This window comes from Oncorhynchus masou, chromosome 6, assembly GCF_036934945.1.
Source record: "Oncorhynchus masou masou isolate Uvic2021 chromosome 6, UVic_Omas_1.1, whole genome shotgun sequence".
NCBI lineage: Eukaryota > Metazoa > Chordata > Actinopteri > Salmoniformes > Salmonidae > Oncorhynchus > Oncorhynchus masou.
Window position 1 is genome coordinate 32640918 of NC_088217.1, and position 27289 is coordinate 32668206.

At 43.7% G+C, this 27289-nt stretch overlaps 1 protein-coding gene and 1 pseudogene across 1 annotated transcript; both read left to right on the forward strand.

Annotated features, from left to right (window-relative positions):
- Window positions 1-14281, forward strand: uroc1 (urocanate hydratase 1). The gene is made up of 19 exons (XM_064968405.1): window positions 1-269; window positions 5311-5441; window positions 5880-5973; window positions 6102-6161; window positions 6428-6556; window positions 6952-7013; window positions 7105-7171; window positions 7296-7439; window positions 7597-7685; window positions 7925-7987; window positions 8173-8352; window positions 8605-8702; window positions 8962-9034; window positions 9114-9303; window positions 9406-9504; window positions 9754-9853; window positions 10019-10100; window positions 10402-10501; window positions 10705-14281. Exons 1-19 carry the CDS (start codon window positions 144-146, stop codon window positions 10843-10845), a joined length of 2028 nt encoding a protein of 675 aa, XP_064824477.1. The 5' UTR covers window positions 1-143; the 3' UTR covers window positions 10846-14281.
- Window positions 14282-14664: 383 nt separating this feature from the next.
- On the forward strand, window positions 14665-25848 carry LOC135541561 (MAP kinase-activated protein kinase 2-like; annotated as a pseudogene).
- The last annotated feature ends 1441 nt before the right edge of the window (window positions 25849-27289 follow it).

Consider the following 27289-nt stretch of genomic DNA (forward strand, 5'->3'; position numbering starts at 1 on the left):
TCTGATAAACAGTGGTCAGCAGTGAGCTACAGAGCTGCGTGCCCATTTTTCCTGCGATCCCAGACATTGTGTGTCTCTCTGGGTTTGTCTCTCCTCTGATCCTGCTAAAATCCTCCATAGTGTGACAGGACACAGTGGACAGGATGTCAAACCTGAAGGAGTTGTGTAGCGGCCTGCCTCTGGACCCCATGCCATCCAATCGGGGCCGGGACCCCAGTGTGCCACATGCACCCGTCAGGACGTCCAACCTCACTCCAGAGGAGGAGAGGGTGAGTCCACAGACATACTGTCACATCTCTGAATGCAGAATGTGTCAACCAGCATTGACGTCATACTCAGGGATTTATCTGCAGATTGAGTATTGCAATACTGAAGTACTTTTGCTTTTAAGGCCTCTCTGTTTATCTATGAGTGAAACCATAATGCATTAATGTGGTATGTTAGTAGTAAACTAGACCAAAGATGCATATCTTCACAAGATGATTATACATCTACACTGAGTATACCAAACCCGCTCCCCTTTTGCACTCAGAACAGCCTCAATTTGTCGGGCATGAACTCTATAAGGTGTCGAAAGCATTCCACAGGGATGCTGGCCCATTTTGACTCAAATACTTTGCACAGTTGTGTCAAGTTGGGTAGGTCCTTTGGGTGGTGGACCATTCTTGATACACACAGGAAACTGTTGAGAGTGAAAAACCTAGCAGCATTGCAGTTCTTGACACAAACCAGTGTGCCTGGCACCTACTACCATACCCAGTTCAAAGGCACTTAAATATTTTGTCTTGCCCATTGATCCTCTGAATGGCACACAATCACAATCAAATCAAATTGTATTGGTCACATACACTCACAATAAAATCTGCTAACCATGTGCAACAAAATGCTTATGCTTCTAGATCCGACAGTGAAGCAGTATCTAACAGATAATATCTATCAATTCCACAACCAAACCTAACATCTAACAAATTCCACAACAAAACATAATACACACAATCTAATAAAGGAATGGAATGAGGATATATATACAAAAATATGGATGAGCAGTGACAGAGCGGCTAAGATGCAATAGATCGTAAAGAATAGATAGTGAAGGATACAGTATACAGTATATACTGTACATATGAAATGAGTAATGCAAGATATGTAAATATCCTTAAAGTGGCATTATTAAAGTGACGAGTGTTCCATTTATTAAAGTGGCCAATGATATCAAGTCTGTAGGTAGGCAGCCGCGTCTCTGTGCTAGTGGTGGCTGTTTAAAAATAAGAATGTGTTCTTAACTGACTTGCCTAGTTAAATAAAGGTAAAATAAAAAAAATGAAATAACAATCTGATAGCCTTGATATAGAAGCTGCTATTCAATCTCTCTGTCCCAACTTTGATCAAATCAAATTCAAATCAAATCAAATGTATTTATATAGCCCTTCTTACATCAGCTGATATCTCAAAGTGCTGTACAGAAACTCAGCCTAAAACCCCAAACAGCAAGCAATGCAGGTGCAGAAGCACGGTGGCTAGGAAAAACTCCATAGAAAGGCCAAAACCTAGGATGAAACCTAGAGAGGAACCAGGCTATGAGGGATGGCCAGTCCTCTTCTGGCTGTGCCGGGTGGAGATTATAACAGAACATGGACAAGATGTTCAAATGTTCATAAATTACCAGCATGGTCAAATAATAATAATCACAGTAGTTGTGGAGGGTGCAGCAAGTCAGCACCTCAGGAGTAAATGTCAGTTGGCTTTTCATAGCTGATCATTAAAAGTATCTCTACCGCTCCTGCTGATCACCTGTACTGACCTCGCCTTCTGGATGGAAGCGGTGTGAACAGGCAGTGGCTTGGGTGGTTATTGTCCTTGATGATATTTTTTGCCTTCCTGTGACATCGAGTGTTGTAGGTGTCCTGGAGGGCAGATAGTTTGCCCCCGGTGATCCGTTGTGCAGACCGCACCACCCTCTGGAGAGCCCTACGGTTGTGGGCGGTGCAGTTGCCATACAGCCTGACAGGATGCTCTCAATTGGGCACCTGTAAAAGTTAGTGAGGGTTTTTAGTGACAAGCCACATATTTTCAGTCTCTTGAGGTTGAAGAGGCACTGTTGCGCCTTCTTCACCACACTGTCTGTGTACTTGGACCATTTCAGTTTGTTGGTGATATGTACACATTGTAACTTTCCACCTTCTCCACTGCTGTCCTTCGATGTGGATAGGGGAGATGCTCCCTTTGCTATTTCCTGAAGTCCACAATCATCTCTTTTGTTTAGCTGACATTGAGTGAGAGGTTATTTTCCTGACACCACACTCCGAGGGCCCTCACCTCCACCCTGTAGGCTGTCTCGTCGTTGTTGGTAATCAAGCCTACCACTGTAGTGTTGTCTGCAAATTTGATGATTGAGTTGGAAGCGTGCATGGCCACACAGTTGTGGGTGAACAGGGAATACAGGAGAGGGCTGAGAACGCACCCTTGTGGGGCCCCAGTGTTGAGGATCAGCGGGGTGAAGATTTTGTTTCCTACCCTCACCACCTGGTGGCGGCCCGTCAGGAAGTCCAGGACCCTGTTGCACAGGAAGGGGTTGAGACCCATGGCCCCTAAGCTTACTGATGAGTTTGAAGGGTACTATGGTGTTGAATTCTGAGCTGTAGTCAATGAACAGCATTCTTACATAGGTATTCATCTTGTCCAGATAGGGCAGTGTGCAGTGTGATGGTGATTGCATCATATGTGGACCTATTGGGGCGGTAAAACAAATTGGAGTGTGTCTAGGGTGACAGGTAGGGTGGAGGTTATAGGATGAGTGAGTGCCTCGTTACTTATTTCAGTTACCGTAGCTTTCTTGGGAACAGGAACAATGGTGGCCATCTTGAAGCATGTGGGGACAACAGACTGGGATAGGGATTAATTGAATATGTCCCTAAAGACACCAGCCAGCTGGTCTGCGCATGCTCTTAGGACATGGCTAGGGATGCCGTCTGGGCCGGCAGCCTTGCGAGGGTGAACACGTTTAAATGTTTTACTCTGTCGGCCATGGAGAAGGAGAACCCACATTCTTAGTTAGCGGGCCATGATGGTGCAAATAAGTTGTTTAATTTGTCTGGGAGCAAGACGTCGATGTCCGCGACGAGGCTGGTCTTTTTGTAATCCGTGATTGTCTGTAGACCCTGCCACATACTTCTCGTGTTTGAGCTGTTGAATTGTGACTCCACTTTGTCTCTATACTGACGCTTTGCTTGTTTGATTGCCTTACGGAGGGAATAACTACACTGTTTGTATTCTGCCATGTTTCCAGTTGCTTTGTCATGATTAAATATGATAGTACGTGCTTTCAGTTTTGCGCGAATGCTGCCAACAATCCACGGTTTCTGGTTAGGGAAAGGTTTAGTAGTCACAATGGGTATAACATCTCCTATACATTTCCTTGTAAACTGTCTTAGGCTACCCGGAACATATCCCAGTCCACGTGATCAAAGCAATCTTGAAGCGTGGATTCTGATTGGTCAGACCAGTGTTGGATAGACCTAAGCATGGGCACTTCCTGTTTTAGTTTATGCCTATTGGAGGGGAGCAACAAGATGGAGTCATGGTCAGATTTGCCAAAAGGGTGCCTTGTGTGCATCGCGGAAGTTAGAGTAGCAGTGGTCAAGTGTGTTACTCGCTCGTGTACTGCAATCGATATGCTGATATAATTTAGGTAGGCTTGGTCTCAGATTAGCTTTGTTAAAATCCCCAGCTACAATAAATGCAGCCTCAGGATATATGTTTTCCAGTTTTCCTAAAGTCCAGTGAAGTTCTTTGATGGCCGTCTTGGTATCCACTTGCGGGGGGATATACACGGCTGTGACGATAACTGAGGAGAGTTCTCTTGAGAGATAATATGGTTGGCATTTGATTGTGAGGAATTCTAGTTCAGGTGAACAAAAGGACTTGAGTTTTTGGATGTTGTTACGATTATATCACAAAACATTCCCGCCTTCTTCTTACCAGAGATATGTCTGTCCCTGTCGGCGCAATGCACGGAAAATCCTGTTGGCTATACGGACTCCGACAGCATGTCCCCAGCTAGCCATGTCTCCGTGAAACAGAGTATGTTACAATCCCGGATATCTCTTTGGAAAGCAACACTTGCCCTAATTTCGGCGACTTTGTTAACTAGGGACTGGATATTAAGAGAGTAATATACTTGGAAGCGGTGGGTTGTGTGCGCGCATCCGAAGATTCACTAGAAGACCGCTCCAGCACCCTCTCCTCTGATGGCATTGTTTTGGGTCGGCCTCTGGAATCAGTTCAAATGCTCCCGGGAGGTGCAGACAAAGGTTCTGCTTTGGGAAAGTCATATTCCTGGTCATAATGCTGTTTGTGCTGGTAAGTCGACGTCTCTCTGATATACAATAGTTCTTCCCAGCTGTGTTTAATAACAGTTAATGTTTTCTGCCTAACAATGTAAGAAATAATAGATAAAAAACAAAATACTACACAGTTTCCTAAGGACTTGAAGCGAAACTGCCATCTCTATTGGTGCCATCTTACAATCCATGTCTCAATTGTCTCAAGGCTTAAAAATCTTTATCTTCTTTAACCTTTCTACTACCCTTCATCTACACTGATGGAAGTTGATTTATTAACAAGTGACATCAATAAGGGATCATAGCTTTCACCTGGATTCACCTGGTCAGTCTATGTCATGGAAAGAGCAGGTGTTCTTAATGTTTTGTATACTCAGTGTATATCCCCACATCTTTGTTGTAGTTTGCTTTTTGCCACTATAAAAGGCATTTGCTTGTCTTACCTGATCCAGACAGAGGTAGAGTGATAGTGAATGTAGTAAAGATAGGAAATGGCAGTTAATGTGTCAAATCATACCCACTGTTTTATTACTCGTTGAGAGTGAATCTTTATAGCTGATGGGGTTGAGATTCAAGCTTATGGAATGTTGTATCCACATACTGTTGGAGAAACTTGAGGACACAGAACACAACAACGCACAGTGCATGTGAATTATTTTATTAAATCTATTGGGATCAATAAAGCACGGTTCACATACTCAGCACAGTGGAATGTTTTGGCTTAAGGGTAGGAGACAGTGTTGGTTCATCTCCTCAGAACCTTCTATCATCTTCGCTAATGTTTGCCAGGACTGGGAGCAAAGGGCACTGTCAATGATTAAGAGAGATAAGAGTGGGTGCTTTCATGGATAGAGAGGGGGAGTGAAACACAAATGACCAGAAAGTTAGTGGAAAAAAGGATGCAAAAGAAGAAGAGGGCCACACCATTCTGAACTCCTATCTCACCCCCTAATCTACTCCCCCTCTCTAGCTAGCCCTGAGGAATGCCCTGCGCTACTTTCCCCCCTCCCACCACAACATCCTGGCTGCTGAATTCGCCCAGGAGCTCAGGCAGTATGGACACATCTACATGTACCGCTTCTGTCCCCTCATACATATGAGGTATGTACAGTATAATCACCTAACACCACCTCTCATCTCCCCATCTGTAGTATTCCTCTTTATCTGTTGATGCCATGATATGGTCTACCACACCCTGATCAGTCCGTGTATGTGTGTGTGTGTGTGTGTGTGTGTTTGCATGTACTGCACGGGCGTGCATGTGTCCTCAGGGAATCTTCAGTGTGCACAGGCACAAGAGGCTATTCCTGGATGTTGTCTGTTGTTAGTGTTGCTGTGATCTCTGGTTTATATCATTCCTCCTGCAGCTGTGTCTTGGTCGGCTGGGAAATGTGGAGAGGGTAGTGTGTGAAGTATGTTCATTCATACGTGTGTGTGTGTGTGTGTGTGTGTGTGTGTGTGTGTGTGTGTGTGTGTGTGTGTGTGTGTGTGTGTGTGTGTGTGTTTGCATGTACTGCACGGGCGTGCATGTGTCCTCAGGGCCTACCCTATAGATCAGTACCCCTGTCGTACACGCCAAGCTGCCTCCATCATGCTCATGATCATGAACAACCTGGACCATGCAGTTGCCCAGGTAACCACCACTCTCACATACTGTACACAACAGCTCACTTTATTTAATTGAACTAAAACAATGTATTAATCCACCTAAGTCACGCTATCTATGGCTGCTTTATCATCTTCCCCTGCTCTGCTCTCCAGTTTCCCCAGGAGCTGGTTACCTATGGGGGAAATGGACAGGTATTCAGTAACTGGGCCCAGGTAAGCACAGAACATGCAATTATGATGGCATTATGTATTTTCTGGATTTTTTTTTCTCATTTTGTCTGTCATAGTTGAAGTGTACCTATGATGAAAATTACAGGCCTCTCTCATCTTTTTAAGTGGGAGAACTTGCACAATTGGTGGCTGACTAAATACTTTTTTGCCCCACTGTATCTGTGTATGGTAATGTGTGTGTAATTCTATTTGTACCGCGTGGAGACAGAATTTAATTAATTACTATATATCTTTGCGCATGTGTGTAGTTCTGCCTGGTGATGTACTACCTGAGTGAGATGACAGAGGAGCAGACTCTGGTCATGTACAGTGGTCATCCAGCGGGGCTGTTCCCCAGCCTGCCCTCCTCCCCCCGCGCTATCATTACCAACGGCATGGTAACCACACATCCCTCCCTCCGCCTCTCCTCACTATACTCTTGGGAAAAGGGGTTCCAAAAGGGTTCCTCAGCTGTCCCCATAGTAGAACCCTTTTTGGTTCCAGGTAAAAGCCTCTGTGGAAAGGATTCTACATAGAACCAAAAAGGATTCTACCTGGAACCAAAATGGCTATGTATAGAACCAAAAAGGGTTCTTCAAAGGGTTCTGCTATGGGGACAGCCAAAGAACCCTTTTAGATTCTAGATAGCACTTTTTTTTCCAAGACTGTGCTCTACCGCATTTCAGTTAGATACTGATTTGGCGTTACCATTTAGGTTTTCTCAGTTTGATCTCCCTCCTTCCCTCCTTCCCTCTGCCATCATCCTCCCATCCTCTCTCTCGCTCCCTCTCAGGTCATTCCAAACTACTCCTCCAGAGAGCAGTATGAGAAGATGTTTGCTTTGGGTGTATCAATGTAAGTAACAAATATAACCCTGTTAGTTGTTTTTACCCATTCATAGTTTTTGTTAACCCCCCAAAGATGTGTTTTTTGTTTGTTTTCCTAGGTATGGTCAGATGACTGCTGGTAGCTACTGCTACATTGGGCCTCAGGGGATTGTCCATGGCACCATGGTAATTCCTCACAGTCAACAGTAGAGGGCACTATCCCCTTTGAAATTCACATTGACGTTGTCTTAACATTGTGTCTGCCTCTCTTTCCTCTTCTTCCCGTCTCTCTCTCTCCCTCCTTCTTTAGCTGACAGTGTTGAATGCAGGGCGGAGGTATCTGGGGTCTGATGACCTGAGGGGCCGGGTGTTGGTGACATCGGGGCTGGGGGGCATGAGCGGTGCACAGGCCAAGGCTGCTGTCATCGCTGGCTGTGTGGGGGTCATTGCTGAGGCCAGTGTGTTTACTTTGTTATTGGCCAATAACACCCGCCCTGCTGTTAATCTACCTATGTGATGGTAGCGATGTCTGTTCCATTTTTGTATGACGGAGAGCTTTGGGATGTGTGTTAATGTGATATGTGATTGTGTTTTGCATGGATCCTGTTTAGGTAGATGAGGTGCCCCTTAGGAAGAGACATGAGCAAGGCTGGTTAATGGAGGTCACCAGTGACATAGAACACTGCATCCAACGCATTAGGTAATAGCAGATCAAGACACACACACACACACACACGCACACACACGCACACACACACACACACACACACACACACACACACACACACACACACACACACACACACACACACACACACACACACACACACACACACACACACACACACACACACACACACACACACATCATGACTTTAGCACCTGTGTGTTTAGGTTATGTGATTTATCAGATGGTCCCTCTAATTTTGTATTCTATAGAGAAGCCAAGAGATCCAAGACTCCCCTCAGCTTGGGTTACCATGGCAATGTTGTGGACTTATGGTAAGTATCAATTTGTAAGTCGCTCTGGATAAGAGCGTCTGCTAAATGACTTAAATGTAAATGTAAATGTATGGGATGTCAACCAAGGGCTGGAATTAAGTAATACCATGTCTATATGGGGCATCTACACCTCAGTCACTATTAGTGTAAATACCTTTGGGATCCCTTGTTTCCTTCTCTGCCAGGGAGCGTCTGTTGACGGAGTATGAGAGGACAGGAGAGCTGCTGGTGGACCTGGGCTCAGACCAGACCTCCCTCCACAACCCCTTCAGTGGAGGGTACTACCCAGCTCAGCTCAGCCTCCACCAGGCCAACCAGCTCATGGCCACAGACCCAGCACGTTTCAAAACCGTGGTCCATGAGAGGTTAGACCTTGATGCTGTACCTTTTTTGAAGGCAGTTGGCCTAATTCAGGGGTCTCCTCCAACTCTGGTCCTGCAGAGCTACTGGGTGTGCCATCTATGGTTCCATTCCAGTCACATATCAAACAATTGATTCAGCAAATCAACTATTCATCAAAAATTACCATGATTGAGTTGGAGACCCCTGATCTGTTTGTGGTTAAGGTTGAGGGGTTGTTCTCTAACCTGTGGTGGTCTTCCCGTCCTCTCCCCCAGCCTTTGTAGACAGGTAGCTGCCATCAACAAGCTGTCTGAGGCAGGGATGTTCTTCTGGGACTATGGAAACGCCTTCCTCCTGGAGGCCCAGAGAGCAGGTGAGTCCTACAGTTAAACTACCACCACCACCATACTGATTCACTGACACATGGTCGGATATTACATCACCCCTTCATGGTTAATATTAGCATTGGGAGTAAGGTAATGTGATCCAAGATCTGTGGCTAATGCTAAGGGGTAAATTTAAGGTCCCGATACACATGCTGAAGAATAGACTGAACACAGCATGTCTAGTGATGTCCGCAGTCCTCTCCAGTTTGATAACATCTAGGTTTGTGTTCATCTCTCTTTCTCCAGGAGCGGAGGTAGAGAAGGAGGGAGGCGGAGCGACAGAGTTCCGCTACCCATCCTACGTCCAACACATCATGGGGTGAGTGACAGGGTGAGTTTTCTGGTCAGGTCACATGATCAGGTCAAACTCTTGGCCCTAACCCTTGACCACTCTGCAGTGACATCTTCTCCCTGGGCTTTGGACCATTCCGCTGGGTCTGCACCTCCGGTGACCCCCGTGACCTGACACTGACTGATGACATCGCCGCCACTGTCCTGGAGGAGATCAGCGCCAATGTGACTGAGCGTGTGCGACAGCAGTACAACGACAACATCCGCTGGATCCGTGAGGCCGGAAAACACAGGATGGTATTAATTAATAGGACACATATAAGACACAATGTTAATCATTAACATCCTGATACTAGATAAATAAGAAATGTATTATACAACTGTTTTCTCTGTGTGTAGGTGGTGGGCTCCCAAGCCAGAATCCTCTACTCAGACCAGAAAGGCCGTGTGTGTATTGCCTTGGCCATCAATCAAGCTATTGCTGATAGGAGAGTTTCGGTAAGTCTTACTTACCCATCTCTATGTTATGGTTTTTTATATGTTCATTTAAAGTTATATGTTTTGGTTGGTGCCCAGACAGTGGGTAGGTAAATCTATGGTGAGAGTGTGTGTGTGTGTCTGAGAGAGACAGTGGGAGAGTGTGTGTGTTCACCACTTAGCCTACCTTCTCCTCCAGGTCCCGGAGACCAGCAGTAAGCTAGCAGTAGGCAAACAGACACAGTGACACTGTGTGTGTTTTCTGTCCAGGCTCCTGTGGTCATCAGTAGAGACCACCATGACGTTAGTGGAACAGACAGTCCCTTCAGAGAGACCTCCAATGTGTACGACGGCTCTGCCTTCTGTGCAGGTACACTAGACCACACTCATCATTTAGACAGACATTATTTTGTCATGATCATCATTATATTAGTCAGTGTGTTAGTCTAGGTGGCTAGAAATCATCCACTTTGACTGAACTCGGGTATGTGAAAGTGTGACTTTGTCACTGTGTGCCTGTCTTGCCCCCTGACAGACATGGCGGTCCAGAACTTTGTAGGCGATGCATTCAGAGGAGCCACCTGGGTGTCCCTGCACAACGGTGGAGGGGTCGGCTGGTAAGATCTGAGTTTCACCTTTCAAACTGGGGATAGGAAGGAAGAAAGAAGGATAGGATAGCAGACAAACATCTATGAGACCAAAACCTATAAGACATTTACTAACTAGGAAACATTGTGCCCCTGACAACCAAAATGTTGGGGTCTTTCTCATGGATGGACAATCTTTCAATGTCTTTGTTTCTCTCCCAAGGTCAAATACAGTTACCTAATCTGAATATGGAACCACAGTTTAGAGTCCCAGTCATGTCCCCTCCTCCCCTCAGTCAGACTGTGTTGTCTGTCTCTTGTCTCTCTCCAGGGGTGAGGTGATGAACGGAGGGTTTGGTCTGCTCCTGGACGGGACGGAGGAGGCAGCGAAGAGAGCCAGTCTGATGCTCAACTGGGACGTCTCTAACGGGGTGAGAGAGGGGTGATGATGGGGACTGAAAGGGGAAGCTATCTTGGATATCTATTCATAAATACTGTTCATAGAATTATTATGACGGAATAGGTTGAAAGGGTGCATGTAATATAAATCCCATTGTGTCACAGATCCTATTAATAAAGGATTCATGTTTTATACTTGAGTGACATAAAACTCCCTGGCACCTTATCCCTGCAGGTGGCTCGTCGATGCTGGTCGGGGAACTCCAACGCCTATGAGACCATCCAGCGTACCATGGAGGAGCAAAGGCAGCTTCGCGTCACGATGCCCTACCCTGTGCAGGACGAAGATGTGTTAGACAGGGCCCTGCAGGTCTAGATCAGCACACTGCTCACAACACAGCTAGCTAGTCAGATGATAAAGGACACACACAGAATATTCATTGTGTCAATCCACACCACCATTCACAATACCAGATTGTCCTGAATTAAGAGCAGAACTAAGATGATCACTTGATCATGGATGTCATACAGTTGAAGTCGGAAGTTTACATACACTTAGGTTGGAGTCATTAAAACTTGTTTTTCAACCACTCCACAAATTTCTTGTTAACAAACTATAGTTTTGGCAAGTCGGTTAGAACATCTACTTTGTGCTTGACACAAGTAACTTTTTAACAATTGTTTGCAGACAGATTATTTAACTTATAATTTACTGTATCACAATTCCAGTGGGTCAGAAGTTTACATACACTATGTTGACTGTGCCTTTAAACAGCTTGGAAAATTCCTGAAAATTATGTCATGGCTTTAGAAGCTTCTGATAGGATAATTGACATCATTTGAGTCAATTGGCAGTGTACCTGGGGATGTATTTCAAGACCTACCTTCAAACTCAGTGCCTCTTTGCTTGACATAATGGGAAAATCAAAATAAATCAGCCAAGACCTCAGAAAAGAAATTGTAGACCTCCACAAGTCTGGCATCATGAGGGAGGAGAATTATGTGGATATATTGAAACAACATCTCAAGACATCAGTCAGGAAGTTAAAGCTTGGTCGCAAATGGGTCTTCCAAATGGACAATGACCCCAAGCATACTTCCAAAGTTGTGGCAAAATGGCTTAAGGACATCAAAGTCAAGTTATTGGAGTGGCCATCACAAAGCCCTGACCTCAAACCTATAGAAGATTTGTGGGCAGAACTGAAAAAGCGTGTGCAAGGAAGGAGGCCTACAAACCTGACTCAGTTACACCAGCTCTGTCAGGAGAAATGGGCCAACATTCACCCAATGTATTGTGGAAGCTTGTGGAAGGCTACCCAAAACATTTGACCCAAGTTAAACAATTTAAAGGCAATACTAGCAATTACTGATTGAGTGTGTGTAAACTTCTGACCCACTGGGAATGTGATGAAAGAAATGCTGAAATAAACGCTGAAATAAATCACTCTCTACTGTTATTCGGACATTTCACCTTCTTAAAATAAAGTGGTGATTCTAACTGACATAAAATAGGGAATTTCTACATGGATTAGATGTCAGGAATTGTGAAAACTGAGTTTAAAGTGTATGTAAACTTCTGACTTCAACTGTATATATACAAGTCTTATTGCCAATCATCAATTGAAAACAATGAGTTAACATGGTGTTCTTTTATGTACAGTGCATATAGAAAGTAATTCAGACCCCTTGACTTTTTCCACATTTTGTTACATTACAGCTTTATTCTAAAATGGACTAAATTGTTTTGTTTTTTCTCATCAATCTACACACAATACCCCATAATGGCAAAGCAAACAGTTTTTTTGAATTGTTTGCAAATGTATTAAAAATAAAAAACTGAAATATAACATTTACATAAATATTCAGACCCTTTACTTTGTTGAAGCAACTTTGGCAGTGCTTACAGCCTCGAGTGTTCTTGAATATGACGCTTCAAGCTTTGCACACCTGTTTTTGGGGAGTTTCTCCCATTCTTCTCTGCATATCCTCTCAAGCTCTGTCAGGTTGGATGGGGAGCATCGCTGCACAATGATTTTCAGGTCTCTCCAGAGATGTTCGATATGGGTCAAATCCGGGCTCTGGCTGGGACACTCAAGGACATTGAGAGACTTGTCCCGAAGCCACACCTGCGTTGTCTTGGCTGTGTACTTAGGGTCGTTGTCATGTTAGAAGGTGAACCTTCACCCTAGTCTGAGGTCCTGAGCACTCTGGAGCAAGTTTTCATCAAGGATCTCTCTGTTCTTTTCTCCGTTCAACTTTCCTTCCAACCTGACTAGTCTCCCTGTCCCTGCTGCTGAAAAACATCCCTACAGCATGATGCTGCCACCACCAGTAGGGATGGTGTCAGGTTTCTTCCCGATGTCACGCTTGGCATTCAGGCCAAATAGTTCAATCTTGGTTTCATCAGACCAGAGAATCTTGTTTCTCATGGTCTGAGAGTCCTTTAGGTGCCTTTTGGCAAACTCCAAGTGGGCAGTCATGTGCCTTTTACTGAGGAGTGGCTTCTGTCAGGCCACTCTACCATACAGGCCTGATTGGTGGAGTGCTGCAGAGATTGTTGTCCTACTGGAAGGTTCTCCTATCTGCACAGAGGAACTCTGGAGCTCTGTCAGAGTGACCATCGGGTTCTCTGTCACCTCATTGACCAAGGCCCTCCTCCCCTGATTGCTCAGTTTGGTAGTCGGCCAGCTCTAGGAAGAGTCTTGGTGGTTCCAAACTTCTTCCATTTAAGAATGATAGAGACCAATGTGTTCTTGGGGACCTTTAATGATGCAGACATTTTTGTACCCTTCCCCAGATCTGTGCCTAAACACAATCCTGTCTTGGAGCTCTTCGGACAATTCCTTCCACCTTGTGACTTGGTTTTTGCTCTAACATGCACTGTCAACTGTGGGACATTGTAAAAACAGGTGTGTACCTTATGGTGTGTAACATTTCGATTGGTATGTATAAATATGTGGATTTCCATCACCCATTTTGTGTGTATACAAATCACAATTCGTGTTATATGTAATACTTTAAAACACCAGTAATCACACTTTAAAGCCACAGTAATCACACTTTAAAGCAACAGTAATCACACTTTAAAGCAACAGTAATCACACTTTAAAGCAACAGTAATCACACTTTAAAGCAACAGTAATCACACTTTAAAGCAACAGTAATCACACTTCAAAGCAACAGTAATAGCACTTTAAAGCAACAGTAATCACACTTCAAAGCAACAGTAATAACACTTTAAAGCCCCAATAATCACACTTTAAAGCAACAGTAATAACACTTCAAAGCAACAGTAATAACACTTCAAAGCAACAGTAATAACACTTCAAAGCAACAGTAATAACCCTTCAAAGCAACAGTAATCACACTTTCAAGCAACAGTAATCACACTTTAAAGCAACAGTAATCACACTTTAAAGCAACAGTAATCACACTTTAAAGCAACAGTAATAGCACTTTAAAGCAACAGTAATAGCACTTTAAAGCAACAGTAATAGCACTTTAAAGCACCAGTAATAGCACTTTAAAGCACCAATAATATCACATTAAAGCCCCAATAATCACACTTTAAAGCAAACAGGAATCACACTTTAAAGCAACAGTAATAGCACTTTAAAGCCCCAAGAATCACACTTTAAAGCAACAGTAATCACACTTTATAGCACCAGTAATAGCACTTTAAAGCATCAGATATAATATTGTACTTGCATAGGGTAGTTCAAATACTTTTTTTATGTTGGAATATGGAATATGGTTACTGGGCTATTATTTTGTATGTGAAGGTAATAAAGACTACCACTGACTGACTAGCATTTTTGTCCCTTTCAACTTTTTGTTTCAAGTGTAAGGATAAGAATTGGATGTTAGTGATTGGTTCGTAATGCCTGACGAGTTCCTATGAACAGATCTGTATATAATGACGAGATACTAATGTATCCGCCCTAACAATGGGAGTAGTTGTCCCAAAGGCGGGAAGACAGGTGACAAGTTTACATCGAAAATAAGCTCATTGTAACGCGTTGGGTTTATTTTGGACAAATTTTGGCGAGAGTGAACTTTCGCTTCGCCTCTTCCTCTCTGCTATAAACTGGCAGTGCCTTCTTTACGCGTAGCGGCTCCTTTAAAATAAACGCAGTGTGAATGAGCTGTGCTGCGCTGACGTAGGGGACTTTGGTGTAGACCCAGACGAGGGTACAGAAGAGGAGAATAACGGAGAGAATAAGGACTGTTATCCTGGTTTTATTTGGCCTTATTGTTTTGCAGGAAATGTTCTTGGCATTTTGATCAACCAAACTGGACATGCGGTACAAATTTATTTGCTGGGGTAAAATGACCTGTGTTCCATTTTTTTTAGATACAACATCATATTTTACATAATCAATTGTAAACTATACCATAAATTAGAATGTCCTTCATAGTGACGTTCAAAATGCTTAATTGAACTATTCTAGATATACAATCTGAAAAGTATTATTCTGTCGATGTGCCAATATTATTATAGAGTAGCTATTCCTCGAAAGAAATAAAACAATTGGGGATTAGTTAGCCTCTTTTTGCGCCATAATCTAAAGTAAAATCGACCAAGGCCTCTGAAAAATATATAACTGAGTCTCAGAGAGAGAGGGGGGGGGGGGTTCAGTGACCCTGCAGCCTGATACTGGACAGGGAAGGTGATATATCCCCAGGACACCACTGTCTCTTCTTGCACTCTCTCTCTGTTCCCCTGGAGAGCACGGCAAGAGACGCATCATGCAACATAATGGTAATGGGAAGGAGAAGCAGTCGGTGAACCAATCCGACCCTCAGCTTCAGGGGATGACTGATGGCAGCGGACCATACATCCCAGGCAATGACACCCTAAGCGGTCCCACACTCTTCCAACTGCCCGCTCATTGCCAACTGGACTTCAAACGCAACGCAGTCACAGAGGACTACAAAATAACAACTCAAGTACTAGGACTGGGTATCAATGGGAAAGTGCTGGAATGCTACTGCAAGAATACAGGGGATAAATGTGCGCTCAAGGTGTGTGTGTGTGTGTGTGTGTGTGTGTGTGTGTGTGTGTGTGTGTGTGTGTGTGTGTGTGTGTGTGTGTGTGTGTGTGTGTGTGTGTGTGTGTGTGTGTGTGTGTGTGTGTGAGAGAGAGAGAGAAAGAGAGAGACCATCAGTCATCAGCCGCAAGTGGAACCATGTATTTTAGGTCTTGCTTGCTTTCTTTCCTTACCCACTGATGTAAATGACAGGACACATGATAATGTTCAGTGGTGATGATAATGGGGAGAATAGTAATCAATTATTCACTATTCTTTCATCTCAGACAGTCTCCTCCTCAGTCTCTTGCATCTTTCTTATTGGTTTGGCTAGTACCAATGGAATCAAGTCCTTTGTCTGATTTGCGTTGGAGTTGTATGAAGGACATACGCCCACCTTGGATATAATGCTAAAAACATATGATTGCCAGTCACATCCCCAATAATTTACAGTACATACGTGGGCATCAGTGCACATGCTTGCAGTATAGAGTGTCTGATGTGCAGAAGTTGACATTCATGCAGGGAAGTTACTGTCACCTGAGTCTCCTCTACTTCCTCTGATATATTTACTGTACCAACAAACAAGACGAAGTTGCCTGTTTCTCTTTTAAATAGGTCCACGTAAGCACTGATATCACCAATAGATCAGGGCAGATTTAACTGTCTCTCTGTGAGCCGGTTTGGAGAGGAGCCACAGGCGGCAACAGTGCTGCCCTTTAAGCTAACTAGATTACTCCTGCACATACAGATCTGGGGAGAGACAGGGATGTACTGTCTGGGACCGGGTCTTATGCAGAGGGTTTTGTGTTAGTGCCTGTGGTCAATGTAATTTTGTATGGACAATGCCATGCTCTGTCTGGACTGATTCTATGTTCCATCTAGGAGGATTTACTCTGGTGAGGTCCTGAATTAGGGATGTGCAACAGGGACCCCAGTGTGCAGACTTTTGTTTCAGCCATGTTCTGATATACCTGATTCAACTCATGAAGGCCTTCAGTTTACTTTACTATTAGTTTAACCTGGTGTGTTTGTGCTGGGCTGGAGCAAAAGCTTGCATATAATGCGACCAAAACTGTCCATCCCTGTCGTTAAGTTCTGCCTTGGCATGCACTCTACGCTCTATCTATCCTTCTGGACACGGGGCTCTGTGGTCTGATTAAATGTTGAGTGTTTACTTCCGTCCTTTGAAGGTCAACCACTGAAATAGTGAGCAATTTGGAAACATTTCTACGTCAACTAGTTGTGTAAAACCTGCAAAGTCAGTTAGTTAGCATGTGTGTGTGTGAGAGAGAGAGAGCGACCAGAAATATTCTTAAAAAACAAGAACTGAAACCCCATGAGCCCGCTTTCATTGGAACATTCTCAATCTCCAAAATAGTTCCACATTCTTTTTTTCCAGGTACACCAAAGATAGGTGGATGAAATGTGATTAGGAGGAGGATCAGTTATACTGGCACATGTGAATACATGCTTATGCTTATGTTCTGTTCTGTCAGTGTTTGTGTTATGAACAATGTTTAGGCTGAGTATTAGGTTCCTCCTCTATAAACAGTTTAATCTCAACCTGCCCTCTCCTTCCTGTCCCACAATGCACTAGTTCCTGTCATAAACAGAGGAGAGGCTAGTTTCTCTGACTGTGGTGTCTGGGGATATGGGATCCCTCCCAACCTCACATCTAATCCCTTTGCAAGTGTGTTATTGCTGGTACATTTTGAATGCACTTATAAAATACAGCATTCATTCTAAATGTTCTGCAGGGAATCCTCCTGCAAAGCAAATTACATTTTTTTTCAATCACTTTGGTGCAATTTTAAGTATGTGGTACATATTAAAAACTCTAAGCACAAAAATCTAAACAGAATCTAAACAAAAATCTAAACAGATCATCAAATGGCTCATGTTTCGAAATTCCAAGCACATTTTCAGTTGACTGAGTACAACAAATACCTGGGACCTATGATTTCTTAATCCGGCTCGGTATTTGCCACCATTTGGAATTATACTGTAGCGTAGTGTACAATGCAGTGAAATAAAGGTTAAATAACAAATTAAATAATAATATAAAACAATATATTCCACTCATTATCTGAATTTCTGTTATCCACTGTAAGCCGATAGATTTCAAGCAGAGAGACAGGAGAGGCGATACTGTATCAGTGTACAAGTCACGTAGAAAAGGTGATTTTTCAATGTTGCATGGGGCAGGAATGGCATACAACGCCGTGCTCCTTTTTTTAATAGCCAACTGCTTTAAAATACCCCAGTTTCTTATGATTTGTCCTACATTTGTACTCTATAGGGATAATGAAACTGTAAGAATGACATACTTCTCAAAATGCCCACAAACTGTAATTGGATACACATTATAAAAATAATTGTGCTTGTCAGGTTACAGAATTATCAAATGCTGTATGACATTCTTTCTATTCAGCACTTCAAAAAGAACCGTTTTGAAATGTATATATAACTTTTTTTACTATTGGATTAAATGGTAGTTAAAATGACTAAATGGGGAGTCTATCAATATCTGATGTATTGGTGACTAAACTAAATGTATTTTATGGAAAACTTGCATGAATGACTCAGGGATGAAAGATGTGTGAAACCCCAATGAATGCAAAATCAAAGGTTCTGAACATGAAATACAATTGTTTTCAGTTAAGAGTTTTGTACTTGGAGTTTAGAAAATATACCACTTACATCTGAAATATGTGCCAAATTGACTGAACAAAAACTGTAATATGAATGAATGGTCCAGGTTTGTATTTCAGATGATGGAATGACTGATATGAGAGTATGGAGAGACTGTGTATGTGTGTGTGTGTTAGAGTGAGAAAGAGCAAGAGTGAAAGAGTGAGAGAAAGAGGAGAGAGAGAGAGAGAGAGAGAGAGAGAGAGAGAGAGAGAGAGAGAGCGCGGTGGGACTAAGATTGGTCACAGGGCTTTTAACCTGATTGAAGCTATTATTATGCTCTTGATCAATTCCTCCAAGTGGCTATAGACAACATGTACGCATGCACACAAAAACACACTCACAGCACATACATGTTGCATAGATACACATTCACGTTCCAATACAGATACAAGCTGCACCCATCATCATACCTTGTCATAGTAAATACTGTATGTTTCTGAAACCTGCACAGTATTATCTCCCTTCTTTCTCTGTGTTTCTATCCCCACCTCCTCTGTGGTTGCAGATTCTGCATGATAGTCCTAAGGCGCGGCGGGAGATGGAGCTTCATTGGAGAGTGTCGGGGGGTCCATACATTGTTCGCATCCTCAGCCTGTATGACAACATGTACCAGGGGAAAAAATGCCTGGTTATCGTCATGGAGTGGTAAAGAACACACAGACCACATAAACCAGAATGCATCTGTCTATGATGTATGTATTCTCTCTTAGCTTATCAAGCATGCCAGTCTAGACTTTAAAAACATTACTAATGACTAGGGCCAGGAGTGTTTCCTGGTCAGGTCATGTGGTCAGAAAATAACTCCTGGGCCTAATGAAAAGCTACACAAACATCAAATGATGTTCCCGCTATCCTTGGTCATTGTCTTTGGGCTCTGTAGATTGGGCTCAGTAATTGCCTAGTAATTACTAAGGGACAATGCTTTCCTTGTTTAGGAGAATAGCTTTGTTGTCTTGTTAATTTTAAGAAGATCTGATCTGTGTCTCTTGTTTTACTTCCTGTCTCAGTATGGAGGGAGGGGAGCTGTTCAGTCGCATTCAGGCCAAAGGGGACCAGGCTTTCACAGAGAGAGGTGAGTTATGACAGGGAACTGTGTTGTGTCATTTACAGTGCTCTGTGATTTACGGTGACCCATATGCTCTATGTTAATCAGGTTTATGTCATGGCTTTTAATCAGAGGCTTCAGAGATCATGAGGGACATAGGTACGGCCATCGAGTACCTCCACCACATGGACATAGCTCACAGAGATGTCAAGGTGGGACTATACTTCTAGACACACATCACTCACAGACACTCACTGACAGGTGTCTTTACCACTGGTGGTTTTAGTGATGATGTACTTAGTGCTTTCGTCTTTTTTACACCTCCCTCCACACAACAGCCTGAAAATCTGCTCTACACCACCAAGGAGAGCAAAGGTGTTCTGAAACTGCCTGACTTTGGCTTTGCCAAGGAGACCACCCTCCACAACTCCCTCCAGACACCCTGTTACACCCCTTACTATGTTGGTGAGTGGTTGGGTCTGTTACATCAGTAGTAGTGTAGTATACAATCCAGATGTGAATGGTGTAGGCTATAACATTTTATGGTTGACTTTTCCCCACATATTGCCCCTGTCTCTGCCTGTCTGTCTGCCTGACTAGTTGTCTCTTGGTCTCTATTTGTGTCTGTCTGTCTGTCTGTCCATCAGCCCCCGAGGTGCTCGGTCCAGAGAAGTATGACAAGTCATGTGACGTGGTCTCTGGGCGTGATCATGTACATCCTGTGAGTACCTAGTGTGTCTTTGTGCTATAAGTGTGACAGTAGGTGTGTGAGAATCAAGTCACAGGCTTCTTATTCACTCTCACTCTCCCTACTGTTCCCTCCTGGGCCTCATTCCTACTCTCCCTTCTCTGCACTGCCTGGTACTCCTCTCACTCTCCCTACTGTTCCCTCCTGGGCCTCATTCCTACTCTCCCTTCTCTGCACTGCCTGGTACTCCTCTCACTCTCCCTACTGTTCCCTCCTGGGCCTCATTCCTACTCTCCCTTCTCTGCACTGCCTGGTACTCCTCTCACTCTCCCTACTGTTCCCTCCTGGGCATCATTCCTACTCTCCCTTCTCTGCACTGCCTGGTACTCCTCTCACTCTCCCTACTGTTCCCTCCTGGGCATCATTCCTACTCTCCCTTCTCTGCAGTGCCTGGTACTCCTCTCACTCTCCCTACTGTTCCCTCCTGGGCATCATTCTTACTCTCCCTTCTCTGCAGTGCCTGGTACTCCTCTCACTGCCTGGTACTCCTCTCACTCTCCCTACTGTTCCCTCCTGGGCATCATTCCTACTCTCCCTTCTCTGCACTGCCTGGTACTCCTCTCACTCTCCCTACTGTTCCCTCCTGGGCCTCATTCCTACTAATAATAATAAATAAATATATCCCATTTAGCGGACGCTTTTGTCCAAAGCGACTTACAAGTCGGCTGTGGCCACTACTTTTACATATGGGTGGCCCCAGCGGGAATCGAACCCACGACGCTTGGCGTTGCAAGCGCCATGCTCTACCGACTGAGTCACACAGGACTCTCCCTTCTCTGCACTGCCTGGTACTCCTCTCACTGCCTGGTACTCCTCTCACTGCCTGGTACTCCTCTCACTCTCCCTACTGTTCCCTCCTGGGCATCATTCCTACTCTCCCTTCTCTGCACTGCCTGGTACTCCTCTCACTCTCCCTACTGTTCCCTCCTGGGCATCATTCCTACTCTCCCTTCTCTGCAGTGCCTGGTACTCCTCTCACTGCCTGGTACTCCTCTCACTCTCCCTACTGTTCCCTCCTGGGCATCATTCCTACTCTCCCTTCTCTGCACTGCCTGGTACTCCTCTCACTCTCCCTACTGTTCCCTCCTGGGCATCATTCCTACTCTCCCTTCTCTGCACTGCCTGGTACTCCTCTCACTCTCCCTACTGTTACCTCCTGGGCCTCATTCCTACTCTCCCTTCTCTGCAGTGCCTGGTACTCCTCTCACTCTCCCTACTGTTCCCTCCTGGGCATCATTCCTACTCTCCATTCTCTGCACTGCCTGGTACTCCTCTCACTCTCCCTACTGTTCCCTCCTGGGCCTCATTCCTACTCTCCCTTCTCTGCAGTGCCTGGTACTCCTCTCACTCTCCCTACTGTTCCCTCCTGGGCATCATTCCTACTCTCCCTTCTCTGCACTGCCTGGTACTCCTCTCACTCTCCCTACTGTTCCCTCCTGGGCCTCATTCGTACTCTCCCTTCTCTGCAGTGCCTGGTACTCCTCTCACTCTCCCTACTGTTCCCTCCTGGGCCTCATTCCTACTCTCTCTTCTTTGCACTGCCTGGTACTCCTCTCACTGCCTGGTACTCCTCTCCCTCTCTTTCAACACTCGGTTCCTCATGGTCCACTACTTGCTTTCTACCTCTCCTTCTCGCTCTCCTTGTATTTAGTATGAATTTTTAAATGATTGTTAAATGACTGTTAAATGACTTTTAAAAGACTGCTAAATGACTGTTAAAGGACTGTTAAATGACTGTTAAAAGACTGCTAAATGACTGTTAAAGGACGGTTAAATTACTGTTGAATTGCTGTTGAATGAGTGTTAAAGAACTGTTAAAGGACTGTTAAAGGACCATTAAAGGACCGTTTAATGACCATTAAATGACTGTTAAAGGACTGTTGAGTGACTGTTGAATGACTGTTGAATGACTGTTGAATGAGTAAAGTGTGTGCTGTATCCCCAGACTGTGTGGATTCCCTCCATTCTACTCTAACACGGGCCAGGCCATCTCTCCAGGGATGAAGCAGAGGATCAGGATGGGCCAGTACAACTTCCCTAACCCTGAGTGGGCCGAAGTGTCGGAGGAAGGTCAGACAAGAGGCAATTGAATACTGTGGGTTGGGATGGTCTATACTAGAGGTGGAGGCTTCACTGCAATACAAACTATGTTCTGCTAATTACAAAATATTTTGGACGGATTCGTCTACGGTTGTGATTTGTAAGTCCTTTGACAGACATCTTGTCTAGTTTACCTGATGTTCATGTTTTATTTGTTATGCTTGTTGATCTATGACCATACCCTCTGTAGCCAAACAGCTGATCAACCAGCTGCTGAAGACAGACCTAAACGAGAGGATGACCATCGGGCAGTTCATGAACCACCCCTGGATCAATGTGAGGGTGCTGCTTACTGCATGTCTGAGAACACTGTCTGAGTGCGGTTGATAATATGAGACTCATTCACACTGTGTGTGTGTGTGTGTGTGTGTATGTGTATGTGTGTGTGTGTGTACGTGCGTACGTGTTGACATTAAAGCAGTCGATGGTGGTTCCTCCTACTCCTCTGCACACATCCCGTGTTCTGACAGAGGACAGAGAACTGTGGGACGATGTCAAGGTGAGTCTAGAGAGCTGTCAAACACTGACACTCTGTGGTATGAAAAAACACTGCATATCAATGACCCAGTTTAATCTAACACTAACATTAAGAAGCCACTGGATGGTGTTAAACAGTAGATTTGTAAGACCCATATTGCAACTGTCTACAGTGCCTGTAGAACATTATCATACCCTTGACTTATTCCAAATGTAATTAATGTTGTTGTGTTGCTGCCTGAATTCAAACTGGATTAAATAAAAAAAATTTCTCACCCATCTACACACAATACCACATAATGACAAAGTGAAAACATGTTTTTAGGAAAATGTGCCAAATATATTGAAAATGAATTACAGAAATATCTTAATTGACATACAGTGGGGCAAAAAGTATTTAGTCAGCCACCAATTGTGCAAGTTCTCCCACTTAAAAAGATGAGGCCTGTAATTGTACCTATGATGAAAATTACAGGCCTCTCATCTTTTTAAGTGGGAGAACTTGCACAATTGGTGGCTGACTAAATACTTTTTTGCCCCACTGTAAGTATTCACACATCTTTTCTATGACCCTCCAAATTGAGCTCTGGTGCATCCAATTTCCTTTGATCACCCTTGAGATGTCTCTACAACTTGATTGGAGTCCACCTGTGGCTAATTCAATTGTTTGGACATGGTTTAGAAAGAAACCCACCTATCTATATAAGGTCCCGCAGTTGACGCTACATGTCAGAGTAGAAACGATATCTTGAAGTCCGTGGAACTGTCCGTAGATCTCAGAGATTGTGATGAGGAATATATCTGGGGAAGGCTATAAAACATTTCTAGTGTTGAATGTTTCTGGTCTCCACCATTGGCAAATTGAAAAAGTATGGAACTTCCCAGACTCTGCTTAGAGCTAGCTGTACGACCAAACGGAGTAACCAGGCAAGAAGGACCTTGGTAAAGGAATTGATCAAGAACCCAATGACCACTCTCACAGAACTACAGAAGCCCTTGACTGAGATGGGAGAACCTGCCAGAAGGACATCAGTCTCTGGAGCACTGAACTAATCTGTGATTTGTGGGAGAGTAGCCAGATGGAAGCAACTCCTGAGAAAAGGGAACATGCAAGCAGGCCTAGGGCATGGTGGTGACAGCATCATGCTGTGAGGATGCTTTTCAGTGGCAGGGACTGAGAGTAAGGATAGAGGGAACAATGAATGGAGCCAAGTACAGCAAATCCTTTTTTTCCATGGTATCCAATTGTTGTAGTAGCTACTATCTTGTCTCATCACTTCAACTCCTGTACGGGCTTGGGAGAGACAAAGGTTGAAAGTCATGAGTCCTCCAATACAGAACCCAACCAAGCCACACTGCTTCTTAACACAGCACACATCCAACCCAGAAACCAGCTGCACCAATGTGCTGGAGGAAACACCGTGTACCTGGCAACCTTGGTTAGTGCACAATGCACCCATCCCACCACAGGAGTCACTGGTGCACAATGAGACAAGGACATCCCTACCAGCCAAGCCCTCCCTAACCCAGACGACACTAGGCCAATTGTGCATCGCCCCACAGACCTCCCGGTCACAGCCGGTTACGACAGAGCCTGGGCGCGAACCCAGAGTCTCTGATGGCACAGCTGGTGCTGCAGTACAGCACCTTTAACCAGTGCACCACCTGGGAGGCACAGGCAAATCCTTGATGAGAACCTGCTTCATAATTCAAATGATCTTAGACTGGGTCAAATATTTATGTTCCAACAGGACAATGACCCCAAACATACAGCCAAAGCAACATTGGCATCAGAACAAGAATGTGAAAGTCCTTAAATGGCCCAGCCAAAGCCCAGACTTGAATCCCATTGAAAATCTGTAGAAAGACTTGAATATTGCTGTTTGCCGCTTTCTATCTAACTTAACAGAGCGTGAGAAAATCTGCAAGGAAGAATGGGAGAAAATCCCCAAATCCAGATGTGTTAAACTGATAGACATAGCCAAGACGACTTAAAAGGAAATTGTCTACTAATTGCCTACTTATTTTCCTCTACCCTTTTCATTTAGAAATGTCCCTTTAAAGCTGTAATCCCTGGTAAATGTGCTTCTACAAAATTTTGACTCAGGGGTGTGAATACTTACAGTACCAGTCAAACGTTTGGACACAAAAGTTCACAGCAATTGGAACCAAAAATCTCAAATTTGGATTCATCATACCAAAGGTCAGATTTCTACCGGTCTACTGTCCGTTGCTCGTGTTTAATGGCCCAAGCAAGTCGCTTCTTATTATTGGTGTCCTTTAGTAGTGGTTTCTTTTCAGCAATTCAACCATGAAGGCCTGATTCACTCAGTCTCCTCTGAACAGTTGTTGAGATTTGTCTGTTACTTGAATTCGGAAGCATTTATTTCAGCTGCATTTTCTGAGGCTGGTAATTTTCCAGATTGACTGACCTTTAGGTCTTAAAGTAATGATGGACTGTAATTTCTCTTGGCTTATTTGAGCTGTTCTTGACATAATGTGGACTTGGTCTTTTACCAAATAGGTCTATCTTCTGTTTACCAACCCTACCTTGTCACAGCACAACTGATTGGCTCAAACGCATTAAGAAGGAAAGAAATTTCACAAATGAACTTTTAACAAGGCACACCTGTTAATTGAAATGCATTCCAGGTGACTACCTCATGAAGCTGGTTGAGAGAATGACAAGAGTGTGCAAAGCTGTCATGAAGGCAGGGTGGAAGGGTGGAAGCTTCGAAGAATCTCAAATATAAAATATATTTTGTTTTGTTTAATACTTTTTTGGTTACTACATGATTCCATATGTGTTATTTCATAGTTATGATGTTTTCACTATTATTTTACAATGTAGAAAATAGTAAAAATGAAGGGAAAAAAAGTAATGTGTCTAAACTTTTTACTGTTACTGTATGTAAATGAGATATTTCTGTATTTCTTTTTCACGAAGTTTGCACAAATTTCTAAAAGCATGTTGTTTTCTTTTCACTGTCATTATGGGGTACTGTGTATAGATGGGTGAGCATTTTTAGATTCAGGCTGTAACACAACAAAATGTGGAATAAGTCAAAGGATATGATTACTTTCTTAAGGCACTGTATCTGTACTGTCTTCATCCAGGAGGAGATGACCAGTGCTCTGTCCACCATGCGTGTGGACTATGACCAGGTGAAGATCAAAGATCTAGACACGTCCAATAACCCACTGCTCAACAAGCGACGCAAGAGACCTGCTGCTGGGGGTTTGAGGGAGAGGAGTGAGGAGGGGGAGGTGGTGCGTGATTAGGAGGAGGATGCGCAACGGTTTGCAACAGCCAGTGAAAGGCTGAGGGGAAAGGAGAGCGAAGAGGGGATGTTTTATTAAAACCTCTAGGCTACTGATCTTGTGTTTATATTACTTATTTTATTAATTCCTCACAGTTTAAAAAAAAGTCAGAATACAAACACCCCAATATTCTTAGGAGTTGATAAAGCCCTTCTTTTGAATTAACGTAATTACGTCTCCTTCAAATGCTCGACTGCTTTTTATACGACCGGTGCGTCTAATCCTGAATGCTGATTGGTTGAAAGCGCATTCCAGCGGGGGTTTATTCCACAAATTACCACCAGCTAAATCTATGACGTTTAAATGCCTATTTACTCTGTTCCATTTGACTGAGCATTCCATTGTCTCATCATCCCAGGCGAGAGAGAGGCAGGCAGCGTTTCTCAGCCAGTCGAAATAATGAATCAGCTGGCATCATTTTTATGGATATATACAAAGAAATGTCAATTGAAAAAAGGTCAAATGAAAAGAAGTGCAGTTAGTTTGCAGACTTTCCAGCTTCAGTTTGAAGTTGTGTGAGCTGTGTTGTTGGCTAGCTCCTCTGACCAACAGTGTCCTGATGAGAGAGCACATTTTCTATGCCAGGCAAAATCATACCTCATTAGCTCATTGTTATGGATGTGTCCAAATAAATGTCACTAGAAAACAGCTTAAACAAATGCATCTACTCTTATTATTCTGTCTGCACTGTTTGACGTGACTGTAAATTAGCCGTAGTTGGCTAGCTAGCAAGCAAGGGATAAAAACGTTTTTCCTGCCAAAGATAGGAGTCACAAAAAGCAGAAATATGGATAAAGTTAATCACTAACCTTTGATGATCTTCATCAGATGACACTCATGGGACATCATGTTACATAATACATGTATGTTTTGTTCGATAATGTGCATATTTATATCCAACAATCTCAGTTTACATTGGCGCGTTACGTGCAGTAATGTTTTGATTCCAAAACATCCGGTGATTTTGCAGAGAGCCACATCAAATCCCAGAAATACTCAATGTTTATTCACAGAATTAAAGATAGATTCCAAAACATCTGGTGATTTTTTGCCATGTTGGAGTCAGCCATTATAAATATTCATCAAATCCATTCCCAGAATCCCAGTACAAATCAAATAATAAAATATGATATCTCAAAGTGTTATTGCAGGTGTTGAAGCAGAATTAAAAAGGCCAAAACCTAGGAAGAAACCTAGACTTCTCCTTAATTATAACAAACATGGCCAAGATTGTTCATAAATGATCAGATTTTTCTGCGAAAAAACTGGTTTCCATAGAACATAGATCCAGAGTTCCAGAAGGACAACCATCTCTGCAGTACTCCACCAATCAGGCCTTTATGGCAGAGTGGCAAGATGGAAGCCACTCCTCAGTAAAAGGCACATGATAGCCCCTTTGGAG